Here is a 27,429-nt window from a genome sequence, read left to right on the forward strand (position 1 = left end):
ATTGCCAACTGTATATTTGGGTAAATAAAAGGTTCTTCACCTGAATAAGTTGCCGACAATCTTCTGCACCACTGTTTATTGCAAAGTAAGGTCTGCTGTATTTATTGGGGCTTCTTCCATAATTCCATAGCTTTAGACTACTGAAGTCTGTGGTTTAAGGGGGGGGAAGTGTGAAGGGATAAAATCCAAAAGTTTTAGTTAAAAGCTATGAATATTCACTAGCTAAGAACATAATATTCTCCATTTCCACCTCCATCCCCTCCTTCAGTCTGTATACAGGCAGAACTCTCAGTTTATATAAAAACTGTTCTGTTACTGATCTTGCAGCTAGGACAGGAAGATCTGGTGGGAGAAAGTGCCAGGAGCTCCTTTTCACCACGCTGATTAACTGTCTTCTCTTCCATCAAAAAGCTTAAAAAGCCTGCCACAGTTGAGATCCAATTTATAGTGGCAAAAACAGAAAGATACAAACTGTTGTCTGTATTCAACCACAGCTTTGGCATCAGGATGGAGAGTATCAAATGCTTTTCTCCCCCGGGGCCTTATAAAAAAGGAATTCTGTTGAATTTCCTCCAAGTTTATAAGGGCTTCCTTCCAGAAAAACATGTGTGGCTGTTAATGCAGTGGATTTGCCACCCAAGTTTGAGTTTTAAGTTTACAGAGAAAGGCTGGGGAGAGGGGCAGAGAGGGAAATTAGATTTTAGAAGGAAGTAGATTTTAAGGAGGTACTTCATCAAGTCCAGTCCCCCATATCCTTTCCTTTTATTTATTTGAAGTGGAATCTTTATCCCAGTAAAAGAATTTGGGGATGACAGCCTTGGTTAAACTTAGGTCTTCATTCAAGGCTTCTAAACTCTACCACAAACTGAGATAAAACTTTCTACACACCTGTTGTCACACTTGTATCCTCCACATTGCACTAAGAATGGCTGGCCTCCTTAAAAACAAATGTGGCTTTTCTTTTACCATTAAATGTGAAAAAAATGGATTTGTGAAAAACTGAAGCAATAAACCTTTATGTGAAATGTCTGGATTCTACTAGCACCTTTTCCAACTAAAGATTTTTTATTAAAGGACTCAAAGCTTTCATGAGTTGCAGCTCACTTCATCAGATGAACGCTGTAATTAAAATAATATAGGATTTAAATTGGGATGAAGGGTGAGGAAAGGGAGAAGAAAGACAGGGCGGTTATGCATATGCAGATTGCTTGTTAGGCAGTTTACAAAAATATCGATTAAGTATTGTAATGTGTTAAAAATGTACTGTATTTGTTGAGATTAAAGGCAAAGAATATATATTTGTATTTGAGGAGCAAGAGATGAAAGGGGCAATGTTTTGAATAATCTGCATTAGGCACAAAAATATCCGTGGGTTGTGGTTATTTGTTTTTGAGCTTATTTGTGAGATTGGGCATCACTATTCAGAGTGGAAATCTGCTTCTGTGTGTGTGTGTGTAATCCAATCTGCCACTAATAAACAAATGCCACTCATAAACAAATGCTAGTGTTCCAGGGGCTCAAGTTGTGTAGTGGCCAAAGTGGCCATTGAGAGTTATTTTGCGGAGAAGGGTAATGTATATTCTTTCGATTAGCATTTCATCAGTGAATTTTCATTTCTGTTTCTTCCTTCACATCTCGGCTCCTTCTGGTTCCTACAGCATCCTTGCCCAAGCAGTTCCAACAGACTTGCTGAACTACAGTTCCCATCATCCCAAACCGGCATGGTTTTGCATTCTGGCTGGGATGATAGAAGCTGTAGTCTAATTCCAAAGCTATGAAAAGCTTGGTGTTGTACCCTTATACCCTCACCCGCGGACTCTGCACTCAGCTACTACGTTACCAGCAGCCTGGCAAGGCGAGGCACGAATCGGAATCTCGCCTGGGGAAATGGAAGAGGGCTTCAACCCAGAGGCGTTTCCTTGCCTCTTGTCCCGAGCAGCGCAGCCCCTTGCCGGAAGCGCCGAGTCCAGGACTCTCTTCATTCCTCCGGCGTGCTTTCCCATTGGATCTGGTCTCTTCCGCCAATAGCGGTCAAGTTTTTCGCCGCTAAGAAAGGGAGTTCTCCGGACGCTGCGGCGTGTCAGCTCCGCCGGGCCGACCAATCGCTCGTTAACAAATGGCTCAGTGCAAAGGCGGCGTTGTATCCCGCGCGCAACTCTCCAGAAGTGGCCTCTCTTCTTTTTTTTGACTGGCCGGTGTTCAGATGACTTATAGTGTATGCAAAAACAAACTTTCCCTCTGTGACCTTTAAAACACACACACACACACACCCCAAACCGCCATGCTTTCCTTTTCCAAACAGCGCGACGATTTTGAAAAGTCAGGGAGGCGGAGTAAGGGAGCACCCCGAAATGATAAATCGCGTGGCAGAGCTAATGGCTGGAGGGCGCGTTTACCAATTCATAATCATTTATTCTTGGTGATGTATGACCCTGACTCTTAAATCTCAAAAGCTTCTATTTGAAGGTGTAAATAGCTTCTCCCTCCCCCCGCAAACCCCCCCTCCGCACCCTTGCAGTAAACCTTCTTGCATTAGCAGTGATTGATCTCCTGTACAATTCGTCCCAGAGTGCTATTTTAGAGGGGGAACACTGGCTTTTGGAGATTAACTGGGGAGTCTGTTACATATTAATGAATCTCGCAGATATTCTAACGTTTTGGTAATTTAGTTATTTGTGTCTACCGCTTTCGCCCTGATTTTCTCTTAGACCCCCGCGGTTGTTATACATCGAATTAAAAAGTGGCCATTTCGCGTCATTCCCCCCCCACCCCCTTCTTCTACTGGCAACTAAACGCCATTTAATGGGAAAACAAATGTTGACATGCCTCTTTGAAAGAAGTGTATTTCTTGGCAAGACATCAAAGTACTTTAAACTGTATTGGCAGGGGCCGGGAAGACGGGTGGGCTAGAAGATCTTCGTTTTCTGTTAGACCAAGCGTTCTGTAATGTCAGAAAATAATCATTTGATATTCAGAGAGGGAATGACAAGCAGCTTTTTATTAAAAACAAAAAACAAAACAAAACTGAAGATTCGCAACCTGTCAAGTGACCCCAATGCACTAGTTGTCCAAGGCTTTGAAGTACATGAATTCCCCAACTGATTAGTAAAGCGTCTAAATCTAAAATGAGTGGTTAGCGCTTGTAATGCACCCATGTACAAAAATGGCAATGTGATAAAAGAATCCAGAGGGTTTACTTCGTTAACAAAACAACAAAACACTGATTTGGTTTGTCCCACTGATTCCAGCCTCTGATTGTGTCCTTCCATTGTAACCAGAAAGGCTGAAAAAGTTAGATCACCACTGGCTAATTTGGTTCCCTCCTTATGGGAAGGCTCATATAATAGCCAATCTTGTAATGCTGTCTGGGAAGTAGGATAGTTGAACAACTTACATGCAGGAGGCATGGATGAAAAAATTGGGTTGCAAATGCCTGATGCTACAGTGAGTCAGAATTTCTTGTTCATCAAATCATCCTATAGGTGATCTGCCCAGCACAAAATACGGTTACATTTGATTGGCAAGTTTAGGCAAGATCTAAACTCCCCCAAAAACAGAAGAAGAATGATATATTTTAAGGTGTTTTGAGAGGGGGATTTTTATTGTGAGTCCTTTTGTGCTTTATAGTAGTGCTTCTTCTGAAGGATTCTCCTTCTCAGAAAGAATTCAGTTGTATTTGGATAATCATATTCCATAAGATGTCCCTACAGAATAAAAACACAGAGTAATGTTGTAATTGGAAACCGATCCAGTTTGCAGTTAATATCCACATCTTGTAATTGGTGAGTTGCAAAGTGTGAATGCAACAGTTTGTTTCATATAAATAAGTGTGGCACACAAGTACAACTGTTAAGTGCTAAAACTGATTGTAACTCCAGTGCAGAATCACTGGTGAAACATTTCGTTTGGACTCCTTGAAATAGATATTACATGGGAGGGCATCTTGTTCATTCTCAACCTGAAACATCTTGAAAGGTGTAGTTGCTTTTATTCTGGAATCATAACACTTGACCCAGAGGTAAGTGCTGGCTGTTAAACTGTAAGTCTGTATTTCCCCAAGAGTGGTAAGACTTTCAACCTTCAAGATTTCCCCTCCAGCAGGGAAAAACCAACAACCAGTCTCAGTGCAAAAATTCATCTTTTGAAAGAAGTACCCTATTTACTTTGGAGCAAATTTATTTATTTAAATTCTAAGGACAGTTTCCCTTTCTGCCTGGGTATTAATATTTAGAGTGTTTCTTCGCTTATTTAAAATTAGATGCTGCACTTCCTATTAGGGATAAATTTCTTTGTTTATGAAAAATTATATGGCCACCTAACTCTCTCAGTGATTGCTGATGGCTTACAAAGATAAAAACTCAGTATAAAACAATAAAAACCAATTGTCAAGTGAGCCGTTTGATAGTCTCCATCCCACTTTGGAGCCCCCAGGCCCTTTGGCAAATGGAGGTCTTGCTAAAGTGTCAAAGTGGGGGCCAATGTTCTCTTCATGAGGATGGTGTTCCACAGGGAGGGAAACAGAGAAGGCTCTTCTTCTTGATCCCACTAGATGGACCTCTTTTAGAGATGAGACCAGTCGCATTCCCTGCCTCCTCTGTTCTGGTAGGTCAGGTAGACCAGGAAAAGATGGTCCTTCAAATAACTAGGTCCCAAGCCATGTAGGCCTTGAATTGGACCTGGAAGCAAATCAACTGCCAATGCAGCTCCTGCAGGAGATGTGCACATGTGCACACCTGGGCCTGCACAGAACCATGCATTCTGGACTATTGAAAGCAAGGCCTTGTCTTCCCATAATCCTACACATATAACATTTTAGGTGAAATATATGCATATTCATTAGGATGTACAGTCCCCTTGGATTCAGTGCATCTCACTCTGGTAAAACTGTCTCTTGGGGTTTTTTTTAAACAAATTTAATATCTGTTACTGTTTCCTCACTATTCCATTGTCCTATACTGTTTGATTGTGTTATTGTTCTGTGAATCCTATTCAAATTTAATTCTGAGCTTGTTGGAGGAATCAATATAATTGAAAGACAGTCTAATAATAGCTGCAATAAGTAAACTAAATCATCACGGCTATGTAGGATGAATAATGTTGCTTCTGCATTATTGCTGCCAGCACAGCTGCACAAATATCAACAAGGCAATGAACTTAGGAATGCTCACACAATTCATGTTTTCTTAGAAAGAACGTGTGTTCAGATGGTTACCATTGCATTGCATTGTCAAAGCCTCTGCATGATTATAAAGAAATTGTGTCATTTGTATTCAAAATGGGAAGGATTATTTAAAAATTAGACCCATGAAATCCAGCCAAATTTATTCAGATGTGTGTGTAAATAGGACCTAGTTCTAACAAAAGTGCTTCTTTTCCATTGTTTTTCTTTTTCCTCCCATCCTTTCCTTTTAAAACAATTTCTCAGGCAATCCTAGAATACTGAGTAGATCAAGGTCAGTAGGGTTTACTCTTAGAAAGAGTGACTGGTTTGGCAATTTTAGTGTTGCACAGAGTAATTTGCTGTAATTGATTAGATTTCTAGAATTAAACAAAGCACTTTTGTGCCTCACATACTTTTCTATCACACACATATTTTTTTTAAAAAAGGATGTATTTGCCTGTAAGTTTGCTATAAATATCCAGCTGCATCAGCTAGTCTTTGACTGTTTTATTTTAATACAATGAATTTGGGTTGATGCCCAGAATTTGGTTTTTCTTCTGCTTGAAAATTGTGAAAATGGGTATTACCATTTTCCTCTGAAAAACAATTTAGAAATGGAAAAAAACAGGTGGATACTTAGTAAAGATGTGAGACTTACAAATATCCGGAATGCACTGGCCCCCAAAGTGGCAAACTTGTTTCCTACATTAAGCAAATTATGTTTATATATTGTCTCTGTTGTCTTTCAGCCAAATAAGGTGAGGTGTTCCCTTTTGGGCTAACTTTTTCTGCTTAAAAAGAGAGTAAAGCAGAAAAAGAAAGAGACTTCAAAATGATGTTACAATGAAAAAAGGGACAAATTAGGAGCTATTTTCCCCCATCAAAGGAGAGCAAGAGAAAGCAAGGCTGGGCATTCAAGGGCCTTGACTTATTCAGACAACTTCTTTGAGGAGCAGGGCCAACAAGTGTGTCTTCCATTGAAAAGCCCCCTCTATTCAGAATGCAGGTGCGAACTGGTGTGCCACATTATGTGAAGGTTGTTGGAGATTAGTGCTCGGCCTTAATAAGGAAGGGGCTTGATTTACATGGGAAGGAAAAAGAGGGGCAGGGGTGATGGGTGGGGGAGGAAAAGAAAAACTAAGACTCTTCATCCGTGAAAAGTAAAATCATTGAACGTGTGATCATTTTGAGTGGGTCTGATATCCTAATACTTGGCATTGTCCTCTGGAGAAGTGGGGAGTCCCCCAGCAGTCCGAATTGATTCATTTACAGCCACTGAGCAATGCTGTGAAAGCGGGGGTGGGTGGAGGAGGAGGGGATGAAATGAAAGATACACACAGGAGAGAGAGAGAGAGAGTTTTGTATTTGGATAAAGAAAGTCAACTACAAAAGATCCCTCTTCCTTCAGAGGCTCCTATATTTGCATTCAGTGCTCCAAAGACCAGCCAATCCTCAACCTGCTCCTGATCTTCCATTTGCAATGAAATAGACAAACACCCCTTTCCTTATTTATGCACAAATGGCCAAAATTGTGGAAATCTTTTGGGAAAAGTGTATTTTTGAGGTTTGATGGCTAATAACACCACTTTTTGGGGGGAATAGTACCATAAAATTATACATCAATGGAAAGATAATTTAATAAAGAATGTAATGCAACAAAGTTTGTTCAATTATCTGTATTCTATGAAAAGGTGTAGCCAAATAATCAAAAAAAGGAAGCACAACTTGCTTAGATTGATATCAGGTAGCTTTCCTTCATCTGATTGTAGCCAATGAGCATGAGTGTTTAGAGACCCAATCAGGTGCCATCTTGTTTTGACAATGAGCCAATCAGATCACAGTAGGATTCAGTTATTGATGTCATGTATTGAATTTGAGAGGAGGACATTTTTCATTGTGTTATGTGATCACTATCAAGTTGGTGGGGGGGGGTTGTGTTCTTTCATTAGTGAGCTTATAAAATGTAATAAAATTAAAGTAATGGTGCAAAGAGTTGACTGGTCTCCCAGAAAGCGATGTAAAATAGTATTATTAAGAGAACAAGGCTACAGTTATAAAGAAATTAGAAGAAAAATTGGTGGAAACTTAACCAAAGGTGGCATTTCTAAGTTTTTGAAGAGGTATGAGGAGACTCAGTTACTACAAAACCAGACTGGAAAAGGCAGGAAAATATGCACAACAGCAAGTGATGATAGAATAATTAAGAGACTGTGCCTACTTGACAGAAGAAAATCATCTGGGTATATACAAGATGAAACGGCGCAATGCAATGTGAAGTTGCGTGCAAGGACTGTTCGGCACAGACTGCAGGAATTTGGCCTAAACTCTAGAATTTCACGAAAAACCTTTTTAAAAAAATCTCTCAAACGAAGATTGAAAAGCATTACATTCTTGATTAAATTATCTTTCCACTGATATATAATTTTATGGTACTACTCCCCCCCAAAAAGTGGTGTTATTAGCCATCAAACCTCAAAAATATACTTTTCCCAAAAGGTTTCCACAATTTTGGTCACAACTGTACAACCAGTTGGTATATAAATGGGGATAGATTATTTTGACCTGAAGAACGTAGACCTGCACACATATACATATGCATATGCACACCTAGCTTCAAAAAAAAAAGAGGTTAACACAAATAATTAAATTACAAATTTACCTGTGAATCCCAATGCTCATGAAATTGAGGTTCAAAGGAGATGGATGGATGGAGACATAAACTGTACTTGGATCAATCTGATAATAAATTGGAAAGAGAAACATACATACAGCCTAGTTTGCAAACTGGAATGGTAAAGGTTCATTTAAATAATTGACAACTGATTCATATAATATCTATGGTAGTCTCTGATGTCTGCAAAGCAAGGGAGGTATCTACCATTGCTATGGGGACAGAGAGCTTGCAATCCTATGGGCCCTGTATCAGGCAAATACCAAAATCTGGAAGAAGGTCCCACTCAATTCAATGGAACTTATTTCTGAGTGGAAAAGTAGAAAACTAGGCTTTTAGTTAGCCATCTTTGGACTAGCTGTGAAGCAGCTTGGGCTGTGAGCAAGCTTAAGGTTCATTGGAGTTGGAGTTGTTGTTCGCCAATAAATTAATAGTAAGCCCCACTGAATTCAAATAAATGTATTCTCTGGGTATTACAAGAATACAAAGAATGCCAATTTGGTTACTCGTTTCTAAGGGTTAGAAATTAGGCCTGGGCATCAGCTGAGACAGGAAATAGCTAACAAAAAGTCAGATCTGTCATTTATAAGACATAGATTAAATTATGCTATCAAAACATAAAACTGGAATTAGGGGTGTTCCTTTGCAATTGAAGGGCTGGAAAGGCACCTGATTCAATGCCCTTTCTGGGTTTCATATTTTTTACTGTATTTGTTGCAAAAGACAGGAAGGCTACCCATCCAGGAATTGCATCTGATTGAAAACTGATTGGGGAACTTCTTTTCCCAGCATTTACCAATCCAGAAGCTGAATAAAACAAAATGAGGCTTGTAGGAGGAGAAAAAAACTTCATTTGGTTAGCTAATCACAAGTCAAATAGATCTAAGGAAGCCCTGCATTTTTAAGCAACAGGCACAGCAAAAATATTTTTGAATCCTGATCTGGGCACAGTGACTATTTTGTTTGTGCTCAGCCCCTATTAATGATCTTTAGGCAAGCCTGTGGTCCATCAAGGAAATCACAAAACAATGAATTTCCAAGGTCCTGAACAAAGATTCCAAACTTATCTTTCAAATAAAGGCATACAGTTGAATTGGTTCAAAAAGCAGATTCAACCATTGCAAAAGACCTAACTTGTGAGTAAGTAAACATAGTTACAACTGTGGTCTAATAATCTTTTATTCAAAAGGTGTACAGGTTGGCCTGTCTAAGAGTAAATTTCAGAGGGGATGGCATGCTGCAACCTTCTGCAGAGTTACCTAAATTCAGTGATATTGCAAACAATGACGTTACTTCCGTTCCATAATTTACAGTAATGGGATATGCAAAACTGCTAAAGACCTGCCTCGAACACTTTGTGGTATCCCACCACAAATGCTAATTCCATGGCAATTACCCTACCCTACCCTTCTCTCCCTCCCTCCCATCCCCATGCCTTCTGACAGGGTTACCTAGAAAAACTCTAAAAAGACAAATAATGAACGTATGTGGCCATCAACTTATACACACGCTGGCCACCCATTTGTGAACATTCAGAGAGGAAGTAATTTCTTATAAACTACTATCCTTTATTATGGAAATATCTATGGTTACTCTCTTCCCCCACCCTCTAATTTCAGCAAGAATCTTTCTGGCATTTCCATAAGTTCTCCAAGAATATAAAAGCCATATAATGGGAACAAGGTGAGAAAGCTGTTCAGCCTTGTTTCACCAAGAAAAGGTCGTAAGTCAGGCAATTGGTGTCTGACCTGTCAGGAGAAGGTATAAAAGCTTCATTCATGCAGTCGCTCACGATTTTCTCAGCTCTCACAAAAGTGTTTTTATTATTCTGTTTTCTTACCTCGTCTCTTAATTAAAAGCTGAATGATTAGAATAGCACCTGCATAATGTCTGGACTTCGGCTGCATACTAATTCAAGAGGCTTTACATCTCGTAATTATAACATAAAATCAGAGATTGAATAAAACAGAAGGCCTAAAGCCTTGCTAATCCCCTTTAAAAGAGTCTGCTGAAATAATTCAGAATGCTTTCCGGAAGTTGGATTATCGACCCTCTTTTTAACTTCATACAATGAAATGATATTTCACACTAAAAGGGTGTCTGAAATTTTTAAACTGTTTTCCCTCTTTTTAGGTTGATGCACTTCCTGGACAAGGAAAAGAAAAACACAAAACCACCCTGATTCTTTCTTTCCTATCAGTGTGACTGGCTTACCACCACTCTTCCCCAGAGCAGATTCAGATATAGGAAAAATACATTTATTTGCAGTTGAGACCAAATTTATCAGTGTGCCACCACTATGAAATATAATGAGCTCTTCTTGTTTACAACAACAGTTCCTTCAAAGGAAGAAAATGTGATTGTTAAATGCTAAGCAAAAATACAAAGTTTACATTTCAAAGGAAGAATGGTGTACAGAATTCCAAAGTATATTTTCAGTTGTCTTTACACAAATTCATTTTAAGCCAAAAAAGCAAGATAAATACTCCAGAGTAATTGATTTTGTGTGGAATGAAATAATTTGGGTTTCTTCACTCTGGTAAAGAAAATTTTCAATAAAGAATAGTTCTTAGCTTTTAATTTAACTACAGTATTTAAGAATGATGTTCTGAATTTAACCCCAAGTGATCTTTCCTGGACATGAAGGCTTAAATCCAGTGATATTTTTTTGCTTAACTTGCTTATGTATTGGAGAAAGTTACAGAGAAAAATGCTATATCATCAGATATATGTCTTCCACTGCATAAATCTCATGTAGGCTCACCCTAAAATAAATGCCATTATGACCAACAGGAATTTCTCCCTAATAAGTATATTAAGGACTGCAGCCTTATATATCTTAAAGAAATGTCAGGTTTGGGACTGGGGTGAACATGTTGAATTAATGATGTGTTCTTGATTGAAAGAAATGAAAGAAAACACCACTTATTACGACTTGAAACACATTTTTGAAGATCTTTCCTTAGAAATGCCCACTAAGATCTGTGGCATTTTGAAATATTGAAGGGGTTATTTCTTTCTTGCTAAATAAAAGTTTGTTTGACTAAAATATTAGTAGCAATTTTCAAGAAACAGTCTGATTTGAATTTGTTAAAATTGCATTTTGAAAGCTAGCTATATAAGATTTGTTGCAGATTTAACCAAGGTTCAAAGGTTAATTCACAATGGAAGGAACAGAACTTTGAATAGATCTTTTGGTGTCTGTCAGTGAAAGCAAAATATTACTAATACAGATATTTTTTTAAAAAAACAACCTTTGGAATATAACAAGGTCCATGGACTACCACATTTTATTTCGTCTCCATGTAGTTCTTATAAGTGTATGGGAAATTTCAGTAATTGCAATCAATAATTGTCCTTTTGATAAAATAATTAAACCACCCTGAGTTTAAAAATTGTTATCAGGCTAAAAAAAACCCACCACGTGGTCTATCAATGCTTTTTGGAAAAGGACACATTTTAATATTTCATTTTCAGTAATAATCCATTGTCATCTTCAAAACATTAACTGTTAAGGTTTTTTTAGGCAGAATGGAAAAATGTGGTTTAAAAGCATTTATGCGCTTAATCCAATTTCATCTAAATTTAGAAAATAAATTCACGGGAGATAGCCTACATCTATGTGAGTACAAAGAACCCAAAATAACTCCCATAACATGTGCTGATATTAATGAGGAATTTTATATTGTGTGTGTATGTCTGAGACAAAACCAACAAGATTTTGGTGAAGACATTTTAAGATTTATTTCAGAATTCTTGTTTCAGGTCCTATTCAGCTTCCTTTCATTATGATGTTGTCTATGACTTTGAAATAGCAGTAGACAATTTTATGTAGGCTTTCCATGTATCAATGGAACACAAACTGTAGCCTGTATTTCATATTCAATGTATTAAGGTATTGGCAGTTCATTCCATTTTTCCTTTGGAGTGCATTGAAACGCAGGTCAAGTTGGGTGATAAGTAACCATGAAACGAGCGGGAGGTAAGGAAGAAAAAAAAGAAACCTGGCCCATTTAACTATTCCTCCCATTTACTCCGAAATAGATCTTTTTACATCCCTTTCTCGTTCGGGGTTGTTTAATCGACTCTTGTCTTTTTTACATTTTTTTTTTTTTGGTAAATCTGCCTTTCTGCTTATCTTTCCTCGTTCCTTTCCACGTCTTGGTGATTTTAAGGTCACTTCGGAATAAGCGTGAGTCCGGCAGCACTTAAGAGCCTTTCTTCCTTTAGGAGGTGATGCCAGGCTTTAAGTCTGGAGGGGATGGGTGCTTCTGTGGACTGAAAGCCAACCGGCCTGCGACTCGAAGCGCTGCACTCAACTGAGGACAGGCGCTGCCCTCTAACCTTCCCACGCAGAAGGGCCAGAAGGCTGCGTGTGCGGAATCACCCATCCACTGGAGAGAGTGAAGGCCGGAGAGCCCGCTCACTAGTGGCTAAGAGTCCCCCTGCTCATTCTTCTACTGGGATTCCCGCCCGCCCGCCGGCCCCAACTACAATGTGCATGGGTTGAAATGGGCTCGGTCGCCCATATATATATATATATATATATATTCCTAATCTTCATTTCCTAAAGATACAATTGGACTTGTGGGGGATGAATGGTCCTTAATGAATGCATTCGCACAATGCAGGGGCTTGCAAGCGGGGCCCGAGGCAGGAAAGCAACAGGAGAGGAAATGAGTTGGCTTTATTGAAAGAAGGAAAAGGCCGCCGGGTCTATTGAAAGACCAGGAAAGAATGTCCACACGCCTCTTGCCCTGCTACCTACAGGACCCTCTCTGGCTAGCTGACCACAGCCGGGGGTCGAGGGGAAACCTCTCCATGGAGTTGGGTGAAGTTGGAAAAACCCTTTGTCACTCCGCTTCTTACCCGCCGAACTGACTTGGGACGGAACAGTCTACCTTCTCCCCTTTATCGCTATACCTCCCGTGAGCTCCTTCTCCACATCCCCATGACCTGGATCTCCTGGGATCCGGACGGTCGCCGGCTGTGTTTTCTCTGGAAAGGCTAAAGTAACCAAAGACGTGAAGAAGAAAACAGACAGCGAAAACCACAGATGAAGTATGCAGCCAACCCCCATTTACCAAGAAAGCACCTGTCGATTGTAACAAGCCTGCTCGCTCGCCTTCCTCCCCGCCCCACACCCATCAACACCCCCCCCCCCAAACACCTCCCGCATCCATTATGATTTTAGTAGAACTTCCTTTTATGTAAGCCCGGTAAAGCGAAGCAGTCTGATCCCGGATATGCCTCCCGTGGAGTAAATCCTGCTGATTTCGAGGGGACTCGCTCTAACCTTACACAAGTAGCATTTCTGAGCAGGAAAAAGCCAAGGGGCGAGCCGCTGAAAAGCAACGCCTTTGAAGTGCTTGGCCAGTCATCGCGCATGCGTAGCGGGGTGGGGTCGGAGCAGCCGCGAGACGAGGTTTCACAGATCCGCTTAGACTGAGCCTCGTGTGTGCGAATGCGGGAGTGAGTGATGTAATAAGAGCCGTGATTGATTCTTTACATTAATATATGTGGCTTAATTCTCACTCAGCTCAGCACTGTACTTTAGGGACTGGATTTTGTAAGAGCTTTAAGCGAAGCCTTTCTGTGAAAAGCGGAGCTCCTTGCTCACCCTTCCTGATTTTGAGACGAACGTTTCTACTGAATTTCATTTGTAAAAAACAAAACAAAACAACAATTGGAAAGGAAAAGAAAGAAGTAAATAAAAATTAAGTAACCAGGAAGCAAGTTGACTTTCTTCTCATGCGGGGTTTATTTTGTTATATTTTAAAAGTACAAAAACATTTATAGACACGATTGACTGTTGTAAATTACGTTTTCGTCTAATATTTGTTTTTGTTTTATTTTAAACATTCATTACATCGATTCTAGGCCAAAACAGAATTTTCACTACCTATATTTCACACGTAGTACAAAACCTACATCCTTACAGCGTAGACGTTTAGTGTGGGGCTATTAAGGCATATTTCTCTAAACGTCTATTGAAAAAGGAGCTCAGTTGAATCCAGTGGCCTTTACATCCATCCAAATAAGGGTGTATCAGGCCATAGGCATCATATTTAAAAATGATGTATAGAAATAAACGAACAAAGGCATACTTACAGAAGTGGTCCATTCTAGCAAAAGGGAGATGAAGGAAGATGAGATAAAGTGATGAAAGTTCTTAAAATGTAGTACTGAAATAAAGGGGAAAGAAAAGAAAAGAAAAATGGCATCGTGCAGAACTTGAATAAATACTCTTGCTTTCGAATGCAGAAAGCCTAAACTTTTGAAGCAATCTGGGTTTATAGAAAGGTTGAAATTAGCACGGATTGAGATCTCCCAGCTGCTTTTCCAGCTTTTCCTATTTTTGATGAAAAGTTTTTAATATGTGCCATATTTCTATTTCCAAGTTTGGATAATACAGATTACCTTAGTCCTTCACATTTTTACTCAAGTAAATGTCTTTCGTTTAACTAGAAGCATGTTGGGTTGTTATTGTTGTTATTGTTAAGGGTGCAAACTAGGGTCCCACAGAAATGCCTAACTGCTGAAAATGAAGAAATCAATTTTAGTCAGTCTTATTCTCTCCATTTATGATTTGGGATTGTGGAACAAATGGCTAGCATCCGAGAGCTGTCAGCTTCACTAAATTCTGTGTTGGGTTGCTTGTGAATTACAGTTCCCAAGTGCATCCATAACGCAAAACCAAACATCTTTTAATTCATATGCACCAGTTAATCCTTTCCTTATAGTTCAGTGCTTGGCCTGGCACAAATCCAGCAAGGCTACTAAGCTCATAGTTTGGTTCATTGGACCAGGATGGAATCAAAGTCTTAAAATGCAAAGTCTTAAAACCAAAGTCTCAGGAATGCTTTTGGTAAATTCGAATTACCAAATGTGCAATGCCTGAATTTGTTTTGTTGAATTTTGGCTTACAGATGAGTATCAATTGTCAATAACGTAATCAGTCTTGTTTTTCTCAGCGATGGAGTGCACGCCAAGCGGAGTCCAGGTGAAACTTTTTTCTCTACTGCTTGACTATAAAAATATCCGCAAATTATGAAAGCTTTTGCTTGGACGGCAAATGGCTATTTTTAGTGAGGTGTTGTTAAAAAGTGTTCTTCTGGCCAGAATTTATAGCATTATCCAAGAGGCAGCCTGTGTAAAAAAAAAAAAAAGTGTATGAGCTATTACACTAGTCTAATGAAATGGTAGAAAGTCACAGATCTAATATTAGTGTTGTTCACCAAAATTTAAATACTGTGCAGAGAACAGAGGCCATTCATATAAATAACTAGTTCTGAAATGGAAAAGAATGTGTTCTTCAGGGTGCGTTTGAGAATGGGGAGTTTTGTCCCCCTCCTTCCATCTTCCACACCCTTGAGCCACATGATCCTTCCACCTACAGAGTGGCAGACAGAACTAGCCGGACATGGGTATTTGATTGTGTGTGAGGACGTCTTCTGTCTCCATCTCAACCTTATCTTTAAAAGAAGGTTGGATTCATCTCTTTAGAAACGGTCCCAGCTAACGGGGCAGAGGGACTTTGACAGAGGGGAGAACAAATCGCTGACAAAGGACCTTTTTACGTTTCATAAGCGTTGTTAGGACAACGAAAAGGAATTTCTCAGATAATAACTTCCCACTTCAAAGATTTCTCAGTTCAATAGCAATTGGACCATCCTTTTTTATTCAGCCACAAGGGCTAGCACTAAAGACGACTCAACTGTTTGTACCCCTCCTCCCAGTGTGTTGATTTTTCTCCTATTCATTGGAGTACTTGGATAAAATAAACACTGAGACAATTACCAGAACATGGACTTCTAACTTTCTTGGGATCATATACCCACTGCCATGGCCTCAGACTTGGCAATGTCAAGTTCTGGAGCCTGGCAAAACAGGACTCCCTTTTTAAAACCACCTCTATGATTTATGACTTGTTTACTTGCTTCTTTCAAGGAAAAAAAATGCCAGGCATTCTAAAGATCACACAGTCTTTATTGGTAAAACTAAACAAAGAGGCATCTCTTTCTGCTTTAACTTTTGTTTCAACATTGTAGAGCTATATATTGATACACAACAGTCTATGAATATATAGCTATACCAGTATATGCATTTAGGAATGACTCATCTTTTTTTAAAAAAAAAATTCTCACTACTAAACAGAATGGAACCCCCAAACAATTTAAGGGCTAAGAGTATTTAAATATGGAAAAAGACCAATATTCCCATATCGTTGCCCAAACAGAGCAATCAAGTCTCCTACTTCCATGGACAAAAACAATAAACATTATCAGGACTGGTGGGAAGAAACTTGGAAAAGGGTTTTAAAAGGATGATAAAGGAGCAGAACTATATATGAGCTTACTAAAGAACAAAATTCCTGCTTTGTATGGAAACTCTCCCAGACTTGACTTGCTGGAAACAGTCTTCTTCTTCTTCTTCTTCTTCTTCTTTGAATCTGGGGGGTTGCTTTAAAGCTGTTTTCAGAGAGCTGTATCCCTGGTCTTAAAATGCCTTGCCTTGGAGATAATGCCACCAACTTTTATGGTGATAACGCCACCACATTCTACAGCTGCCATCTACTAATATTGGTAACTCTTCGGTAGCCCCCTCATCCTCCCCGTTTCTCTTAATCACAGCGGCCCAAGATTCTGCCACAAAGGCTTTCCTTCGAAAGGGCAAGCCGGTCTGGCAAGCTGAAGGGGACGAGATGGAGGAAGAGCCAATTGAATGCATTAAGCTAGCATGAAAACCAGAGGTCAGCACAAATGTGTCTTAATAGACTGTCTCGAATGGAGTGTGCCTTCCTTTCAAGGGTGCCTGCTTTTGCACTGCTCATTACCATAGCGATCCTAACGTGGCATGTTGATGCACCATAAAGCTCACACTTTCCACCCCTGCAGCCCCCATCATCAGTCCCCCCCCCCGCCCTCCCCCCCACCTCAAATCAGAGCCTTTGAACAAGGCCGGTCTTGATTAGACCTTTCTCCTTTTCTTCCCTCTCCTTCAAACCCATTTCCTCGCCTTTAGAAAAGTCGCCATCAAATCCCAAAGGCCGTCTCTGATCAGGGCCCAGAAGAAGGGAAACAAAAGTGAAGTGACGGGCTGTGATTCAAGCTGGCCCATTTTTCTTTCTGACATTCTTATCCATTCTGAATATGGGGTTGGAACAAGGCCTCCCATTCGCGTGGGGTTTTTCTTAACCCGGGAAGGTCCGACAGGAGAGGAAATTCCATGTACATCAGAAACACACAAAGGATTGAGAAAAAGGTAGAGGTAAAAATAGATGTATACACTCACACTCTCCGATACACATACACACATATGCACTGGACTGGAAGCTCAAACAAAATCAATAAAGACCAAGTTGAGCCAGCTGGGGAGGGCTGTTAGAAAATCAGAGGCTGGGGGTGGGTGATGGCAGGAAGAATCTCTTAGACCTAAATATTATGTCCTTCTTGTGAAAAGGCTAGATGGGCTCCAGACTTCTCTTTTCAATCTTTTAAAGTATGACTTGCCTACTGCTATAGAAATCTTAACTCACCATGAAGATTCACCATTGCGAAGAAATGCTTTCATTGCGAGAGCCTGCTTTGATGTCTAAGGCATAAGATGCAGAGCTTTTCAGCTGCCTCTGTCTAGATTACCTTGAGAGCAACGAGATAGACATCTGTAACAAGCAAATGAAAAATTAAAGGTGATTAGCCTACACATCCAAAACCGCAGCTTCTGCAAAGAAAGAAATCAGGAAGAAAAGATGACGTGGGCTGGAGGTAGAGATGGGAAGCAGAAAGGCTCAGTTGAGAATTCCTGGCAAGGTAGAGCTTATCTTCTCCATTTGCCAAAGGCCTCCATAGCTTTGCTTTCTTGGGTTGCCTCCACTATCAGAGGAATTGAACAACAATAGGAAGAAAAACAACTGTGGAAAATACAGAATATATCCTTTTTAGTTTTATTACATTGATAAACAGGATAATATAGTCACTGGATTGCTCCTTCCATTGCTTTTAATTAGCCAACATAGGATAATATTGTGGATGTAGTTTGCAGGATTGAAGAATCTTATATTTCTCGATTCCCAAGCCACAATTGAAAACAGAATAACTGAGAAGCTGTAAGAATGCAAAAATGTAAATTACACAAGTCTGGTTTTTGGATATAAGTCCTACACGTTCACACTCTTGTAAGATGTTCCACTGAATTCCAGAGGACTTTTTGGGCTGCCCCCCAAAAATGAAAAGTTCAGAAAAAAATACGTTTGCGGACACTAGGTAGAAGAAACCAGATGCTTTTAATAGGAATCATTCAGAGGAGGTTTGCATAGTTTGTATCTTTACTACATAATGGAGGGAATAGTCCATATGGAAACTATTGCAGCAAAATCCTAGTGTGGACCTTCAGAAAAATGAGCCCTGTTTGCATAGCATTGATCAGAATCAACTGGACAGCCCAGGAACCCTACTGGAAGTACGATACATCATGAGCAAATGATATAGGACTCTTAGGATGACCTGATAGCCTTGGGGCCTAGTGTAAGTAACTGAACCTTTACAAGAATGCTTTGTCCCTATGCTCAAACTGGAATGCATTCTGTTTTTCCTTCTTGCCCCTCTCAGCTGGAAAATAAGAAAAGGGTAAAAAATAAGGAGGACTCCAAAGTAGCCTCTTGATATGATAGAGATTTGGAAAAAAACACATTTATTTTTACCATTACAAAAGACCTCACATAATTTTACATAACCTTTGTGCATTTCAAAACAAAATTGCCACTGTGTTTACTCCATCATTTGGGAGGGGAATCTACATGTTGAATTTCTGGACAATTCAAGAATCAGCACAATGACGTCACTCATAACAACTCCTCACTTTAATATGGATCTCACTTTCCACTCGCTAAGGAATTGCAAGAATTCACAGAAATAACACTGGGAGCAGGAGTGGGAGAACAAAGGAGAATGTGTTTGTGCGTTTAAAATCCATTACTTGTGTAAATTAAAATGTACCACAAATCATTAAGCCACCCTTGGGCCTGTTTTATTAGTAACAAGTGGGCAGAGTAGATTGGTTAAGTCGGGGCAGTAAAGAGGGTTTCTTTCCCCCCCAAAATGTCAACTTAGCTGGTAAATTAATCAAAGTATTTAACTGATCGCTGTACAGTTGGCTAACCAGTAACATATTTATAGATAACCCTTTTCCCAGAAAGCAAACGCACGCGCACACGCACACAGTCAAAATGAAAAACAAAAATAAAAACCACCAGGGAACAAAAGAGTCCAAGAAAAACACCGTCACGAGGTACCAGCACCGAAGATCGCGACTGTACAACTAGAAATCCGTAGGAAAACACTTTGGTTCATTGATACAAAAAAAGCTGTGTCAACTCTGACACTTCTGTAAACGTTGGGAAGAAAGCGATCCAAGCAAGTTCAGGATGGGGTGAAAAATAAAATAATACTCATAATTTAAAAAAAACACCAAAAACCACGAAGTCGTGGGAAAAGACGTAAGGGGGAGGAGGGGGCTGTCGTCTTGTGCTCTTGGCACCATAATAAATACAAAAGCAGGGAGGCGATTTTTTTCCCCATTATCTTGCTCCCCACAGTGCGTCTTCTCTCGGATGGCCAGTGCAGCAATTCTGATCAAAGGTGCCTGAGAGAAGGGAAGGGGCAAGAGGGAACGGGGGAACCGGGTGGAGTGGGGTGGAGTGGTTTCCCAGTCTCGGGGTCGGTTTCCGCCCCTTCTCCAAGACCCTGGTCAAAGTCCCGAAAGAGCTTGGAAAGAAGGCGGCGGTCTAGTTGGCGACGGGCAGTCCTACAGCCAGCGGCGTTAATAATTGGGGCCGGGGTCGCAGTTTGTGAACGCGGCCTCTCCTGCGTGGGGCGAAGGAGAGTTACTGGGTGGCGTCGGGATGCCGCTGGCCCCGGAGCTCTGACACACGTACCATTCGCTCAGGTTCGCTGCCGCCTGCGAAGCGGAGGTCGCTGGAGGCGGCGGGGGCGGCGGCGGCGGTTGAGGGGGGTCTCGGCCGCAGTCGGACGAGGGAGAGACCAGTGAAGGAGTGGACGACTCGTAGCCGGAGCTGGGAGGCGGGGATTTGCAGTGGACCTTCATGTGCTTCCTCAAAGAGCTGGGATGGGTGTACGACTTATCGCAGCCCCGCACTTTACAGTTGTAAGGTTTGTCGCTGGTGTGCACGTGGGAATGCTTCTTCCGGTCGCTGCTGTTGGCAAAGCGTCTCTCGCAGCCTTCGAACTCGCATTTGAAGGGCTTCTCGCCTGCAAAGAGAGAGGCAGTCCTGGGAGACTTGGCAGAAACGGCCCGGGAGGGAAGGGAGTCGTCTGGAAAGTAGGGTTGGAAGTGGGAGGCATAATATCTTTTGGGGGAGTGGGTGGGGGAAGAAAGAGGCTATTTCCATTGCTGTAACCCCGTTTCCTTTACTTTCCAAGCTTCTGAGAACATTTTTCTCTTTTGGAACCGGCGCCCGGATGTTCCGGTGCAAAGTCATGCCTGCCGGGATTCAAGGAGATCTCTAAAACTACCCGATGGCATTTCGGAGTTTTCAGTATCTCCCTCCCACAAGAAGTAAGCATGTTCTCCTTTCACAGAGAAAGGGGCTGCTCTGAAGCAAGAGAATTCCCCTCTTCAGGGCAGCTAGTTGCATGCTGGTAGGGTACAGTCAAAAAAGTCAAGATGGCAGCAACACAGGGTATTGAAAGCAACCAGGTTGGCTCTTTTTACCAAAGTTTTGCAGATTGCAATCTCTTCCAGAATCCCCTTATCCTCTAGTCTTTCTTCCCAAATGCATCATTATTTACAAATGGCCTCTGCTGTCTGTTGTTTTAGAAACAGCTACAGTACTATACATAGCTGGTCATGCCCAAAATTCATAACTAAAGATCCCAGTCTTCAGGTGGTATACCTCTCTTTCCCCTTTCACACTTCCATTAAGTAATCCCATACGCCTGCAGCCATGCACTTATATACCCACAATCAGACAGGAAACATAATATTTGGCTTTCCAGGGAAAACTGTACTTTACATAGGGTTTGGGATGCAATGCTGTACTGACAAAAGGCCAGAAGGAAATCCAACCTTTTGGAACAGCTTTCGTGGGCATGCATAAATGTAAACCAGCCTCCTGCCAGTTGTGTGTGTGTGTGTGTGTGTGTGTGTGTGTGTGTGTGTATCCTTGTTGGCATGCTACTCCTGGATAATCAGGGTTATCCATCTTCAAAATCAGGCTGTATAATTTCCTCAGGATTGGCTTCTCTTAATTTCTCTGAAGGTTGTGCAATATTTCCTAGAATCTGACAATAACTCAGGCTTTTCTTGGTTGCTTGCCACTTTAATACATAATGCCTAAAAATCTAGAGTGCTCACTGCAGCACTATTTTATTTTTGGGAAAGCCAGGATGAATTTCATGGATATGGGTGTCCAGGCCAAGTTTTCAATTTTCATGAAGACCTGCCATAAGCAATAGCATGGGGAATATATGCCTAGATAAAGAAGTGGATGGTAGAGAGCTTTGAGGACAATGCAAAGCTTTCATGAAGTCCAGCAGATCGTATTAGGATAGTAATATAGTCCTATTAAGTACCGTATGCTGGATGAATGGAGGAAAAGTTCTGTTGGAAGGAGAGGTGGCAAGAAAGACCAATGCCCTGGGGAAGGACTGGTTTAGACACAAAAAACCTGAGTGAGCAGTAGAAAGTCCAAGATTCTGCAGTCATGTGCTCTGAAGTTTCCATTGATCATGGGTATATTATTTGAGAACTGGAAGGCAGAAATGGGCAGAAAATGATAACAAACATATCATTGAAATATGATATGAAAAACCAGATCCTGTTTTCTAAAAGTATGAATTACTGGTGTGTGCCTGTCTGTATTTGTTTGTGTGTTAAGCGTTTCTTAAAGATAATTTTTGAAAGACTCCAGATTATATATTTTGACTTCAGTGCCAAGCATCATTTAAAATGGAAAATCCTGTTTAAATGTCCAATTTACAAAGCTACCTGATTTTTAAAGCCACTGTTCATTGAAAAAAAAAATCACTGAAGACCCATTTGCCTTTTGAAACAAAATGGCTCTAATGACTGCAAGGGTTTAAAGGGGGCTGTTGATTTTCCAGAATATCTAAATATTATTCTCAGTCCATAAGAGGAAAAACAATGGCTTTTGCAAAGAAGAACCTAACAAGATGTTTTCTCCCTTTCATGAATTCTGTATTGGTGTGCCGATGAATGGAGAGGGGGGGGGGTGGAGAAGAGGGGAGAGAAATTAAAAGAAAGGTTTTATATTTTGATGGCTCTTTAAGCATTTTAATTATAGTTCCTTGTACAGAAACAGTTTGACCTTCCCCTGCTCAGCTGAAATAACAAATCAAGGAGACCCATGTAATGCAGTGCAAGCAAGCTGGAAGTTAAGAGGCCCAGGGGAACAACTCTGCCCTCCTGCCAATGGGAGAGAGAATGAGTTGCCTTCAGGTAAGGCTCGCCTTCCTCAACCTTTTTTCCCTCCTCTAGCTTGTGAATTGAGACCAAAACCAAAACTGAAAGCTGGCTTTGAACACAAGGGCTGATTTGAGAAAAAGTGGATCCTCATTGCTGCAACTAGTCCCACAAACACATCTGCCAGCATTTGTGCCCTGAACTAAACTAAAGGGGTGTTTTCTGTACAGAAAAATATGCCTTATTCCAACAAGAGAGAGAGAGAGAGAGAGAAACCATTTCTGGCCTTTCTTTGAAAGCTTCCTTTTTCTAACTTGGTGATGGGTGGAGAGAAAAAGAGCATTGAAGTTGTGGGCGCAGGGGCATGCGTGCAAGCCCCATGGAATTTGCGCCGCCATTTTCTAACCCCCACTTGTAGCTCTCACAGGCCTGGCTGCTGAGTGCAAGAAGGTACAGCATGGAGATTTTAGCATAATCCTTCCAACACTGGGACTGGATTAAAGTCTTTGCAAAATTCTCAAGGGGGAAGGGAAGGCGGAGGAAGATCTATTTTGCCAGGCTTACTGCTATAAATTACAAGTTAAAACAGACTTTCCTTACTGCGGCCTAAAATCCTCCTTGGTTACAAATGTCCCTGGCCAGCTCTAATGGTAAGGAAGTGATTTTTGCTTTCTCTGTTTTTTTTCCCCACTGTGCCACTCTATTGGGAATTAATTCTCTCCATCTCTATTTTTCTTTCTCTTTCTCTCTTCCCCTTTTCTCCAGAAATCTGCTTCTTTATACTGTGCTAGGAAATATAACATTGCTAATACTGGACAAAAGAATTTTTTTCCCTTGCAAATCTAGAATTTTTTCCATGAATAATTTCCTGGAAGGTTTATTACTATTGTAGACATATTTGGGTTTGAGAATTTCAAGTTAGGGTAGTCAGCATAAAGTATGGTTCTGCAATCAGGCCTACAACATCTGACTAGTATGCCCAGGCCTTGGTTACATCTCCATTCCCTTTAAAAAAAAATTATGTGGGAAGCTCAGGCAAAAAGATTGTGTGTGGTAGGATATATCATATAATAAACCTATGAGTTGGCATCTTTCTCATGTGCTCAACTGCACTGCTGTAGGTCAAATTTACAAGGAATTGAGCATTTTCTGCTTCAGAGACTTCAAAAGAGAAGGCAGTGAAAGGGCACTAAAAGTTTGCTTATTTAAAAAGACACCATGATTGAAGAATAAAGTATCTTCTTTAATGGCTTCCTACTTATCCACGTGAAGACGCTTTGCTTATTATTTTGCTGATGATTAAATATTCCAAATAATATAAATCTTCTAACAAAAATATCATTATAGGGTTAAAAGTAAGATGGGAATAAAGAAGAGTGGAGCAAAGCCATTTAATTGCTAAAGCAAAGAGGCTTTACAGTAGCAGAACAGAAGGAAGAAAGAAAGAACCTAGGATTCCTCATTTCTGTAGGGTTGCCCAGAGAAAGGAAACACACAGTTTGTGTAAAACTATATCCCCCAAAAGGATTAAATTTTGCAAAAAATTAATATCTTATGCTGAACCAGAGTGAGTGAGAGAGAGAGAGAGAGAGAGAACAAAATGAAGAGTTGGGTGAAGTCAGCAAAATCACAGACACTGGCTGCCAACTCATTTATAGTGTAAGGCTTCACGGGGAGGACCCGGAAGTGTGAAAACTTCCTAAGTTTCCATTTATTCTCTCTAAATGCTTTTGTGGCAGACTGGGGGTCAAGCATAAATATTGCAAGATCGTCTCATTTGGACAGCTTGTTAACTAGAGGAAGAAAAACTCCAAAGTTTCTAATGGAGACTTCTCATAGAATGCTGGCCAGTGACCTTTTTCAAATGGGCAACCCAGAAACATTGAATCACCACCACCTTCAATCCAGGGCATAGCCCTGCCATCATTTCCAACTTTCCAGGTTCCAAAAATGAACGACCTCATATTTTCGAAAGCATACAAACATTAAAGAAGCAAAGAGCATTGGGGGCGGGGGTATCCTCAGGGCTTCTTGTCCCAAACAAAAAGAGGGGACTGTGCAGCTGTGTTTTTCTCACAAGGAAGGCACAGCGGCATCACTCACAATTGCCTAGACAATCTGCAGTTTCCTTTGTCTGCTCTTAATTTGCAAGTTCCTGCCCCAAGATTGGATGTGTTTATTTTCTTGAAAGAGCTTTGGAATCTCTTTCCCTCCTCCCCAACCACAAAAGAAAATGCCATCTTAAATTCTGGATCTTCCCTTCCCCTTCCTTCCTTCCTTCCTTCCTTCCTTCCTTCCTTCCTTCCTTCCTTCCTTCCTTCCTTCCTTCCTTCCTTCCTTCCTTCCTTCCTTCTCAGACACATACAAGGACACACACATGCAAATGCTGCAAAAGCAAAGCAAAAAAACTAAACCAACACTTCTGCAGGGTTTACTGAACTACTGTAGCTTTAATTAATTCTAAGTATAATTAGAGGGAAACTAAAGAGGGGAGGGGGAGGGGGAAGGGGAGGAAGAGGTGGATGGGGAGAAGGAAGAAGTGCACGTGCATCAGCAGATCTCTGGACTGAACTGTAACGGAGCAAGACCAACCTATACTGACCTGTATGCGTCCTTTTGTGGATTTTGAGATTTTCCGACCGAGCGAAGACTTTGCCGCATCCCGGGAAAGGGCAAGGGAAAGGCTTCTCCCCCGTGTGGACGCGGATGTGGTTGACCAGTTTATATTTGGCCTTGAAAGGCTTCCCTTCCCTAGGACACTCTTCCCAGAAGCAGATGTGGTTGGACTGCTCGGGCCCGCCAACGTGCTCCACGGTGACGTGAGTCACCAGCTCGTGCATGGTGCTGAAAGTTTTCGAGCATAATTTCTTGGGAGTCTGATCCAGTTCAATCCACTTGCAGATGAGCTCTTGCTTGATGGGCTGTCTCATGTAGCGAAAGAAAGCCCCAGGGCCATGGTGTGACGCTAGATTCACGTTCAGGTTCATGCTACTGTAGCCGTGGAAGGAGGAAGCCGCGAAAGGATCTGTCCGGGAGATTGGTCCTGGAGTGAAAGGCTCAGACCTGGCGTACATTTCTCCAGGTAGTCCCAGCCTGATCTGTCCGTTTAGATGGCCACCTGGAGGTCCATGGGGAGGTTGCTCCTGGTGATGGAGTCCAGTAAGGAGCGAATGAGTCCCGACTTCTGGGTGGTGGTGATGGTGGTGGAGGTGGAGGTGGTGGTGGTGGTGGTGGGGAGCATGGTGTCCGGGGTAGCTACCTGTTGTTGAGACAAATATTCCGTGATGAGAACTTGGAGCAGCAGAGTGTGGATAAGAGAACCCTGGCATGCCGGGGGCAGTCAGATCCCCGCGCAGGAATAAATCTCTACCTGCCGATAGAGCCTGGCTTGGGTGAGGGATCGCATAAGGGACTGTTGTTGACTGCGCCGGGCCCAACGCTCCAGTTGGACGCGGGACCACTTCAGCTGGGCCTGTCACGGGATGGCGAGGCTGAGGGTCAGCACAGAGCTTAAGGGCCGCTGGGTGATGAGGTGGTGGAGGAGGAGAGTGATGGTGGTGGAGGTGGTGGTGGTGACGATGGTGATGGTGGTGTCCCAAGTGTTCTGACCGGAATGGACTCAGACCGAGGCGGGATTCTCCAGGGTGCTCCCCAGGGCGCGTGGGAACGATGGAATGGGGATCCCCGGCGAAGCCTGTCATGCTCTGAGGGGAGTGGTGATGGCGGTGAGGAGGATGAGGAGGATGAGGGTCCCCTGCCAAGCCTACTAATTTCAGCGCGGTGTTCCGCTTGGAAAGTGCCGCCGACCCCATTCCTGGCTTCCCCCAAAGCTCACTTGGTTCTACAGTTCTAAAAAGTCACCTGACAGCGGGGAGGGGGGGAGCGAGCGAGAACGCCTGAAAGGCAGGGAGAGAGAGAGGGAGAAAGCCAGCGGTGGAAAAAAAAACTTTTCCAAAAGTTTTCCTCCCCCCCCCCCGCCCGCTCCCCCGAAAGATTTCCTCTCTCCCTCCCAATCTCTCGGTCTCCACTATTTGGCTTTGTTTTGATTTTGCTGCTTCTTCCTGCTCCCCCTTTCTTTTTCTCTCCCCTCTCTTTATTTCCCCCCTCTCCCTTCCCCATCCCCTTTTTTGGGGGGTTGGGGGTGTAGATTTCCCCCCCTTGTTTTTTAATGCCTACGTGGAATCCCATATGCTTTTGAGAGGCAGCAGCAGGACGTTGGGAGGCTACTGAATAGAGCTTCATAGACTCGGCTCCAACCCGGAGCGCTTAAACAATCAGGGAGGCCGCTGATTGGCCGAAGCTGCCTGACCGACGTCAGCGATGACAGGTCCCCTCTGAAGTCTGAAAAGATTTAGGAAGGAGCGGGGAGGAAAAGGGCGGGGAAGGGATGAAGAGGATACAAGGAGATCTGCGCTTGCGCGGTGCTTGGTGGGTAATTTCCAAAAGACCCTTTGCGTTTTTCCTCCCTCCTCTTTCTTTGCTCCTCAGCTCTGCATGGCTCCACCAAGCCGGTCTGCTGTTTGTAGTTGCCTCCCCGCAGATAGTTTTCACCTGCCTTTTAATTAACAGAATTAAAAGTAGCCGGGACATATGTCCGGCCCAAGTCGAAAGGGTCTTGGTGCAGTTCAGCGCTCTTGGGCAATTGTTGAGCCACGACAGGGGCTGCGAGGGCGCAAAGACGAGGCTGGCTGGTGGGCGGCTGGGGGCTCTCTGGTCTTTCTCGTTCTTTCCTGCGCCCCGCTGGTGGTCCCCGATCCATTGCTTGGAGTCGCCCCGTTTTCCTGCCCCCCCGCCCCCTCCCTCCCCCCGAGTTGCTTGGAGCGAGGTTCAAGCCTTTACGGTTCTCAGTTGCGCTCGCCTGAGGTCTCCACGGTTCCCCTCCCTCCACCCTTGTCCGGGCCTCTGTCCCAGCCAGCCGCTTAATCAGCAGACGGTTTAATGGAGAGCCGAGAGCGGAGTCACCTTTCCGGCCGAAGGGCCTGATTGGCTCCAGGCTCACTTCAAGGCTAGTTCGCGGTTCCTTCCCGCCACAAAGCTGGAAGGGACCGAGAAAGAGAGCCAGACGCCGCGCTGGTCTGAGTCTTTTTGGGGCTGGAGTGGGAAAGAAACCCGGGCCAGGCCAAACCGCATCGGGAATCCGCAGGGAAAGAGGTAC

At 42.3% G+C, this 27,429-nt stretch overlaps 1 protein-coding gene across 4 annotated transcripts; it reads right to left on the bottom strand.

Annotated features, from left to right (window-relative positions):
• Positions 1-2,892: 2,892 nt before the first annotated feature.
• Positions 2,893-26,090, bottom strand: LOC131201017 (zinc finger protein ZIC 4-like). Of its 4 annotated transcripts, XR_009155765.1 has the most exons (5): positions 24,877-26,090; positions 19,768-20,101; positions 17,371-17,496; positions 13,944-14,017; positions 2,893-2,941 (listed from the first exon to the last, which is right to left on the bottom strand). XR_009155765.1 is itself a non-coding variant. In XM_058188510.1 (2 exons), the coding sequence occupies exons 1-2, from the start codon at positions 26,084-26,086 to the stop codon at positions 19,653-19,655; spliced, it is 1,659 nt and encodes a 552-aa protein (XP_058044493.1). In that variant the 5' UTR covers positions 26,087-26,090; the 3' UTR covers positions 18,268-19,652. The 4 variants fall into 4 exon arrangements, 1 of the variants encoding a protein (XP_058044493.1); XR_009155764.1 differs by lacking the exon at positions 2,893-2,941 and having other exon boundaries at positions 13,601-14,017; XR_009155763.1 differs by lacking the exon at positions 2,893-2,941 and having other exon boundaries at positions 13,601-14,981.
• Positions 26,091-27,429: the final 1,339 nt, after the last annotated feature.

Source organism: Ahaetulla prasina, chromosome 6 (assembly GCF_028640845.1).
Source record: "Ahaetulla prasina isolate Xishuangbanna chromosome 6, ASM2864084v1, whole genome shotgun sequence".
Lineage (NCBI taxonomy): Eukaryota > Metazoa > Chordata > Lepidosauria > Squamata > Colubridae > Ahaetulla > Ahaetulla prasina.

What these genes read in the sequence shown, in the direction of transcription:
- LOC131201017 (XM_058188510.1), bottom strand. Translation starts at nt 26,086, where the DNA reads ATGGGGTCGGCGGCACTTTCCAAGCGGAACACCGCGCTGAAATTAGTA. An exon ending in CCACAAAAGGACGCATACAG is followed by an intron (nt 20,102 to 24,876) that starts GTCAGTATAGGT and finishes CTCTCTTTGCAG; the next exon opens with GCGAGAAGCCCTTCAAATGC.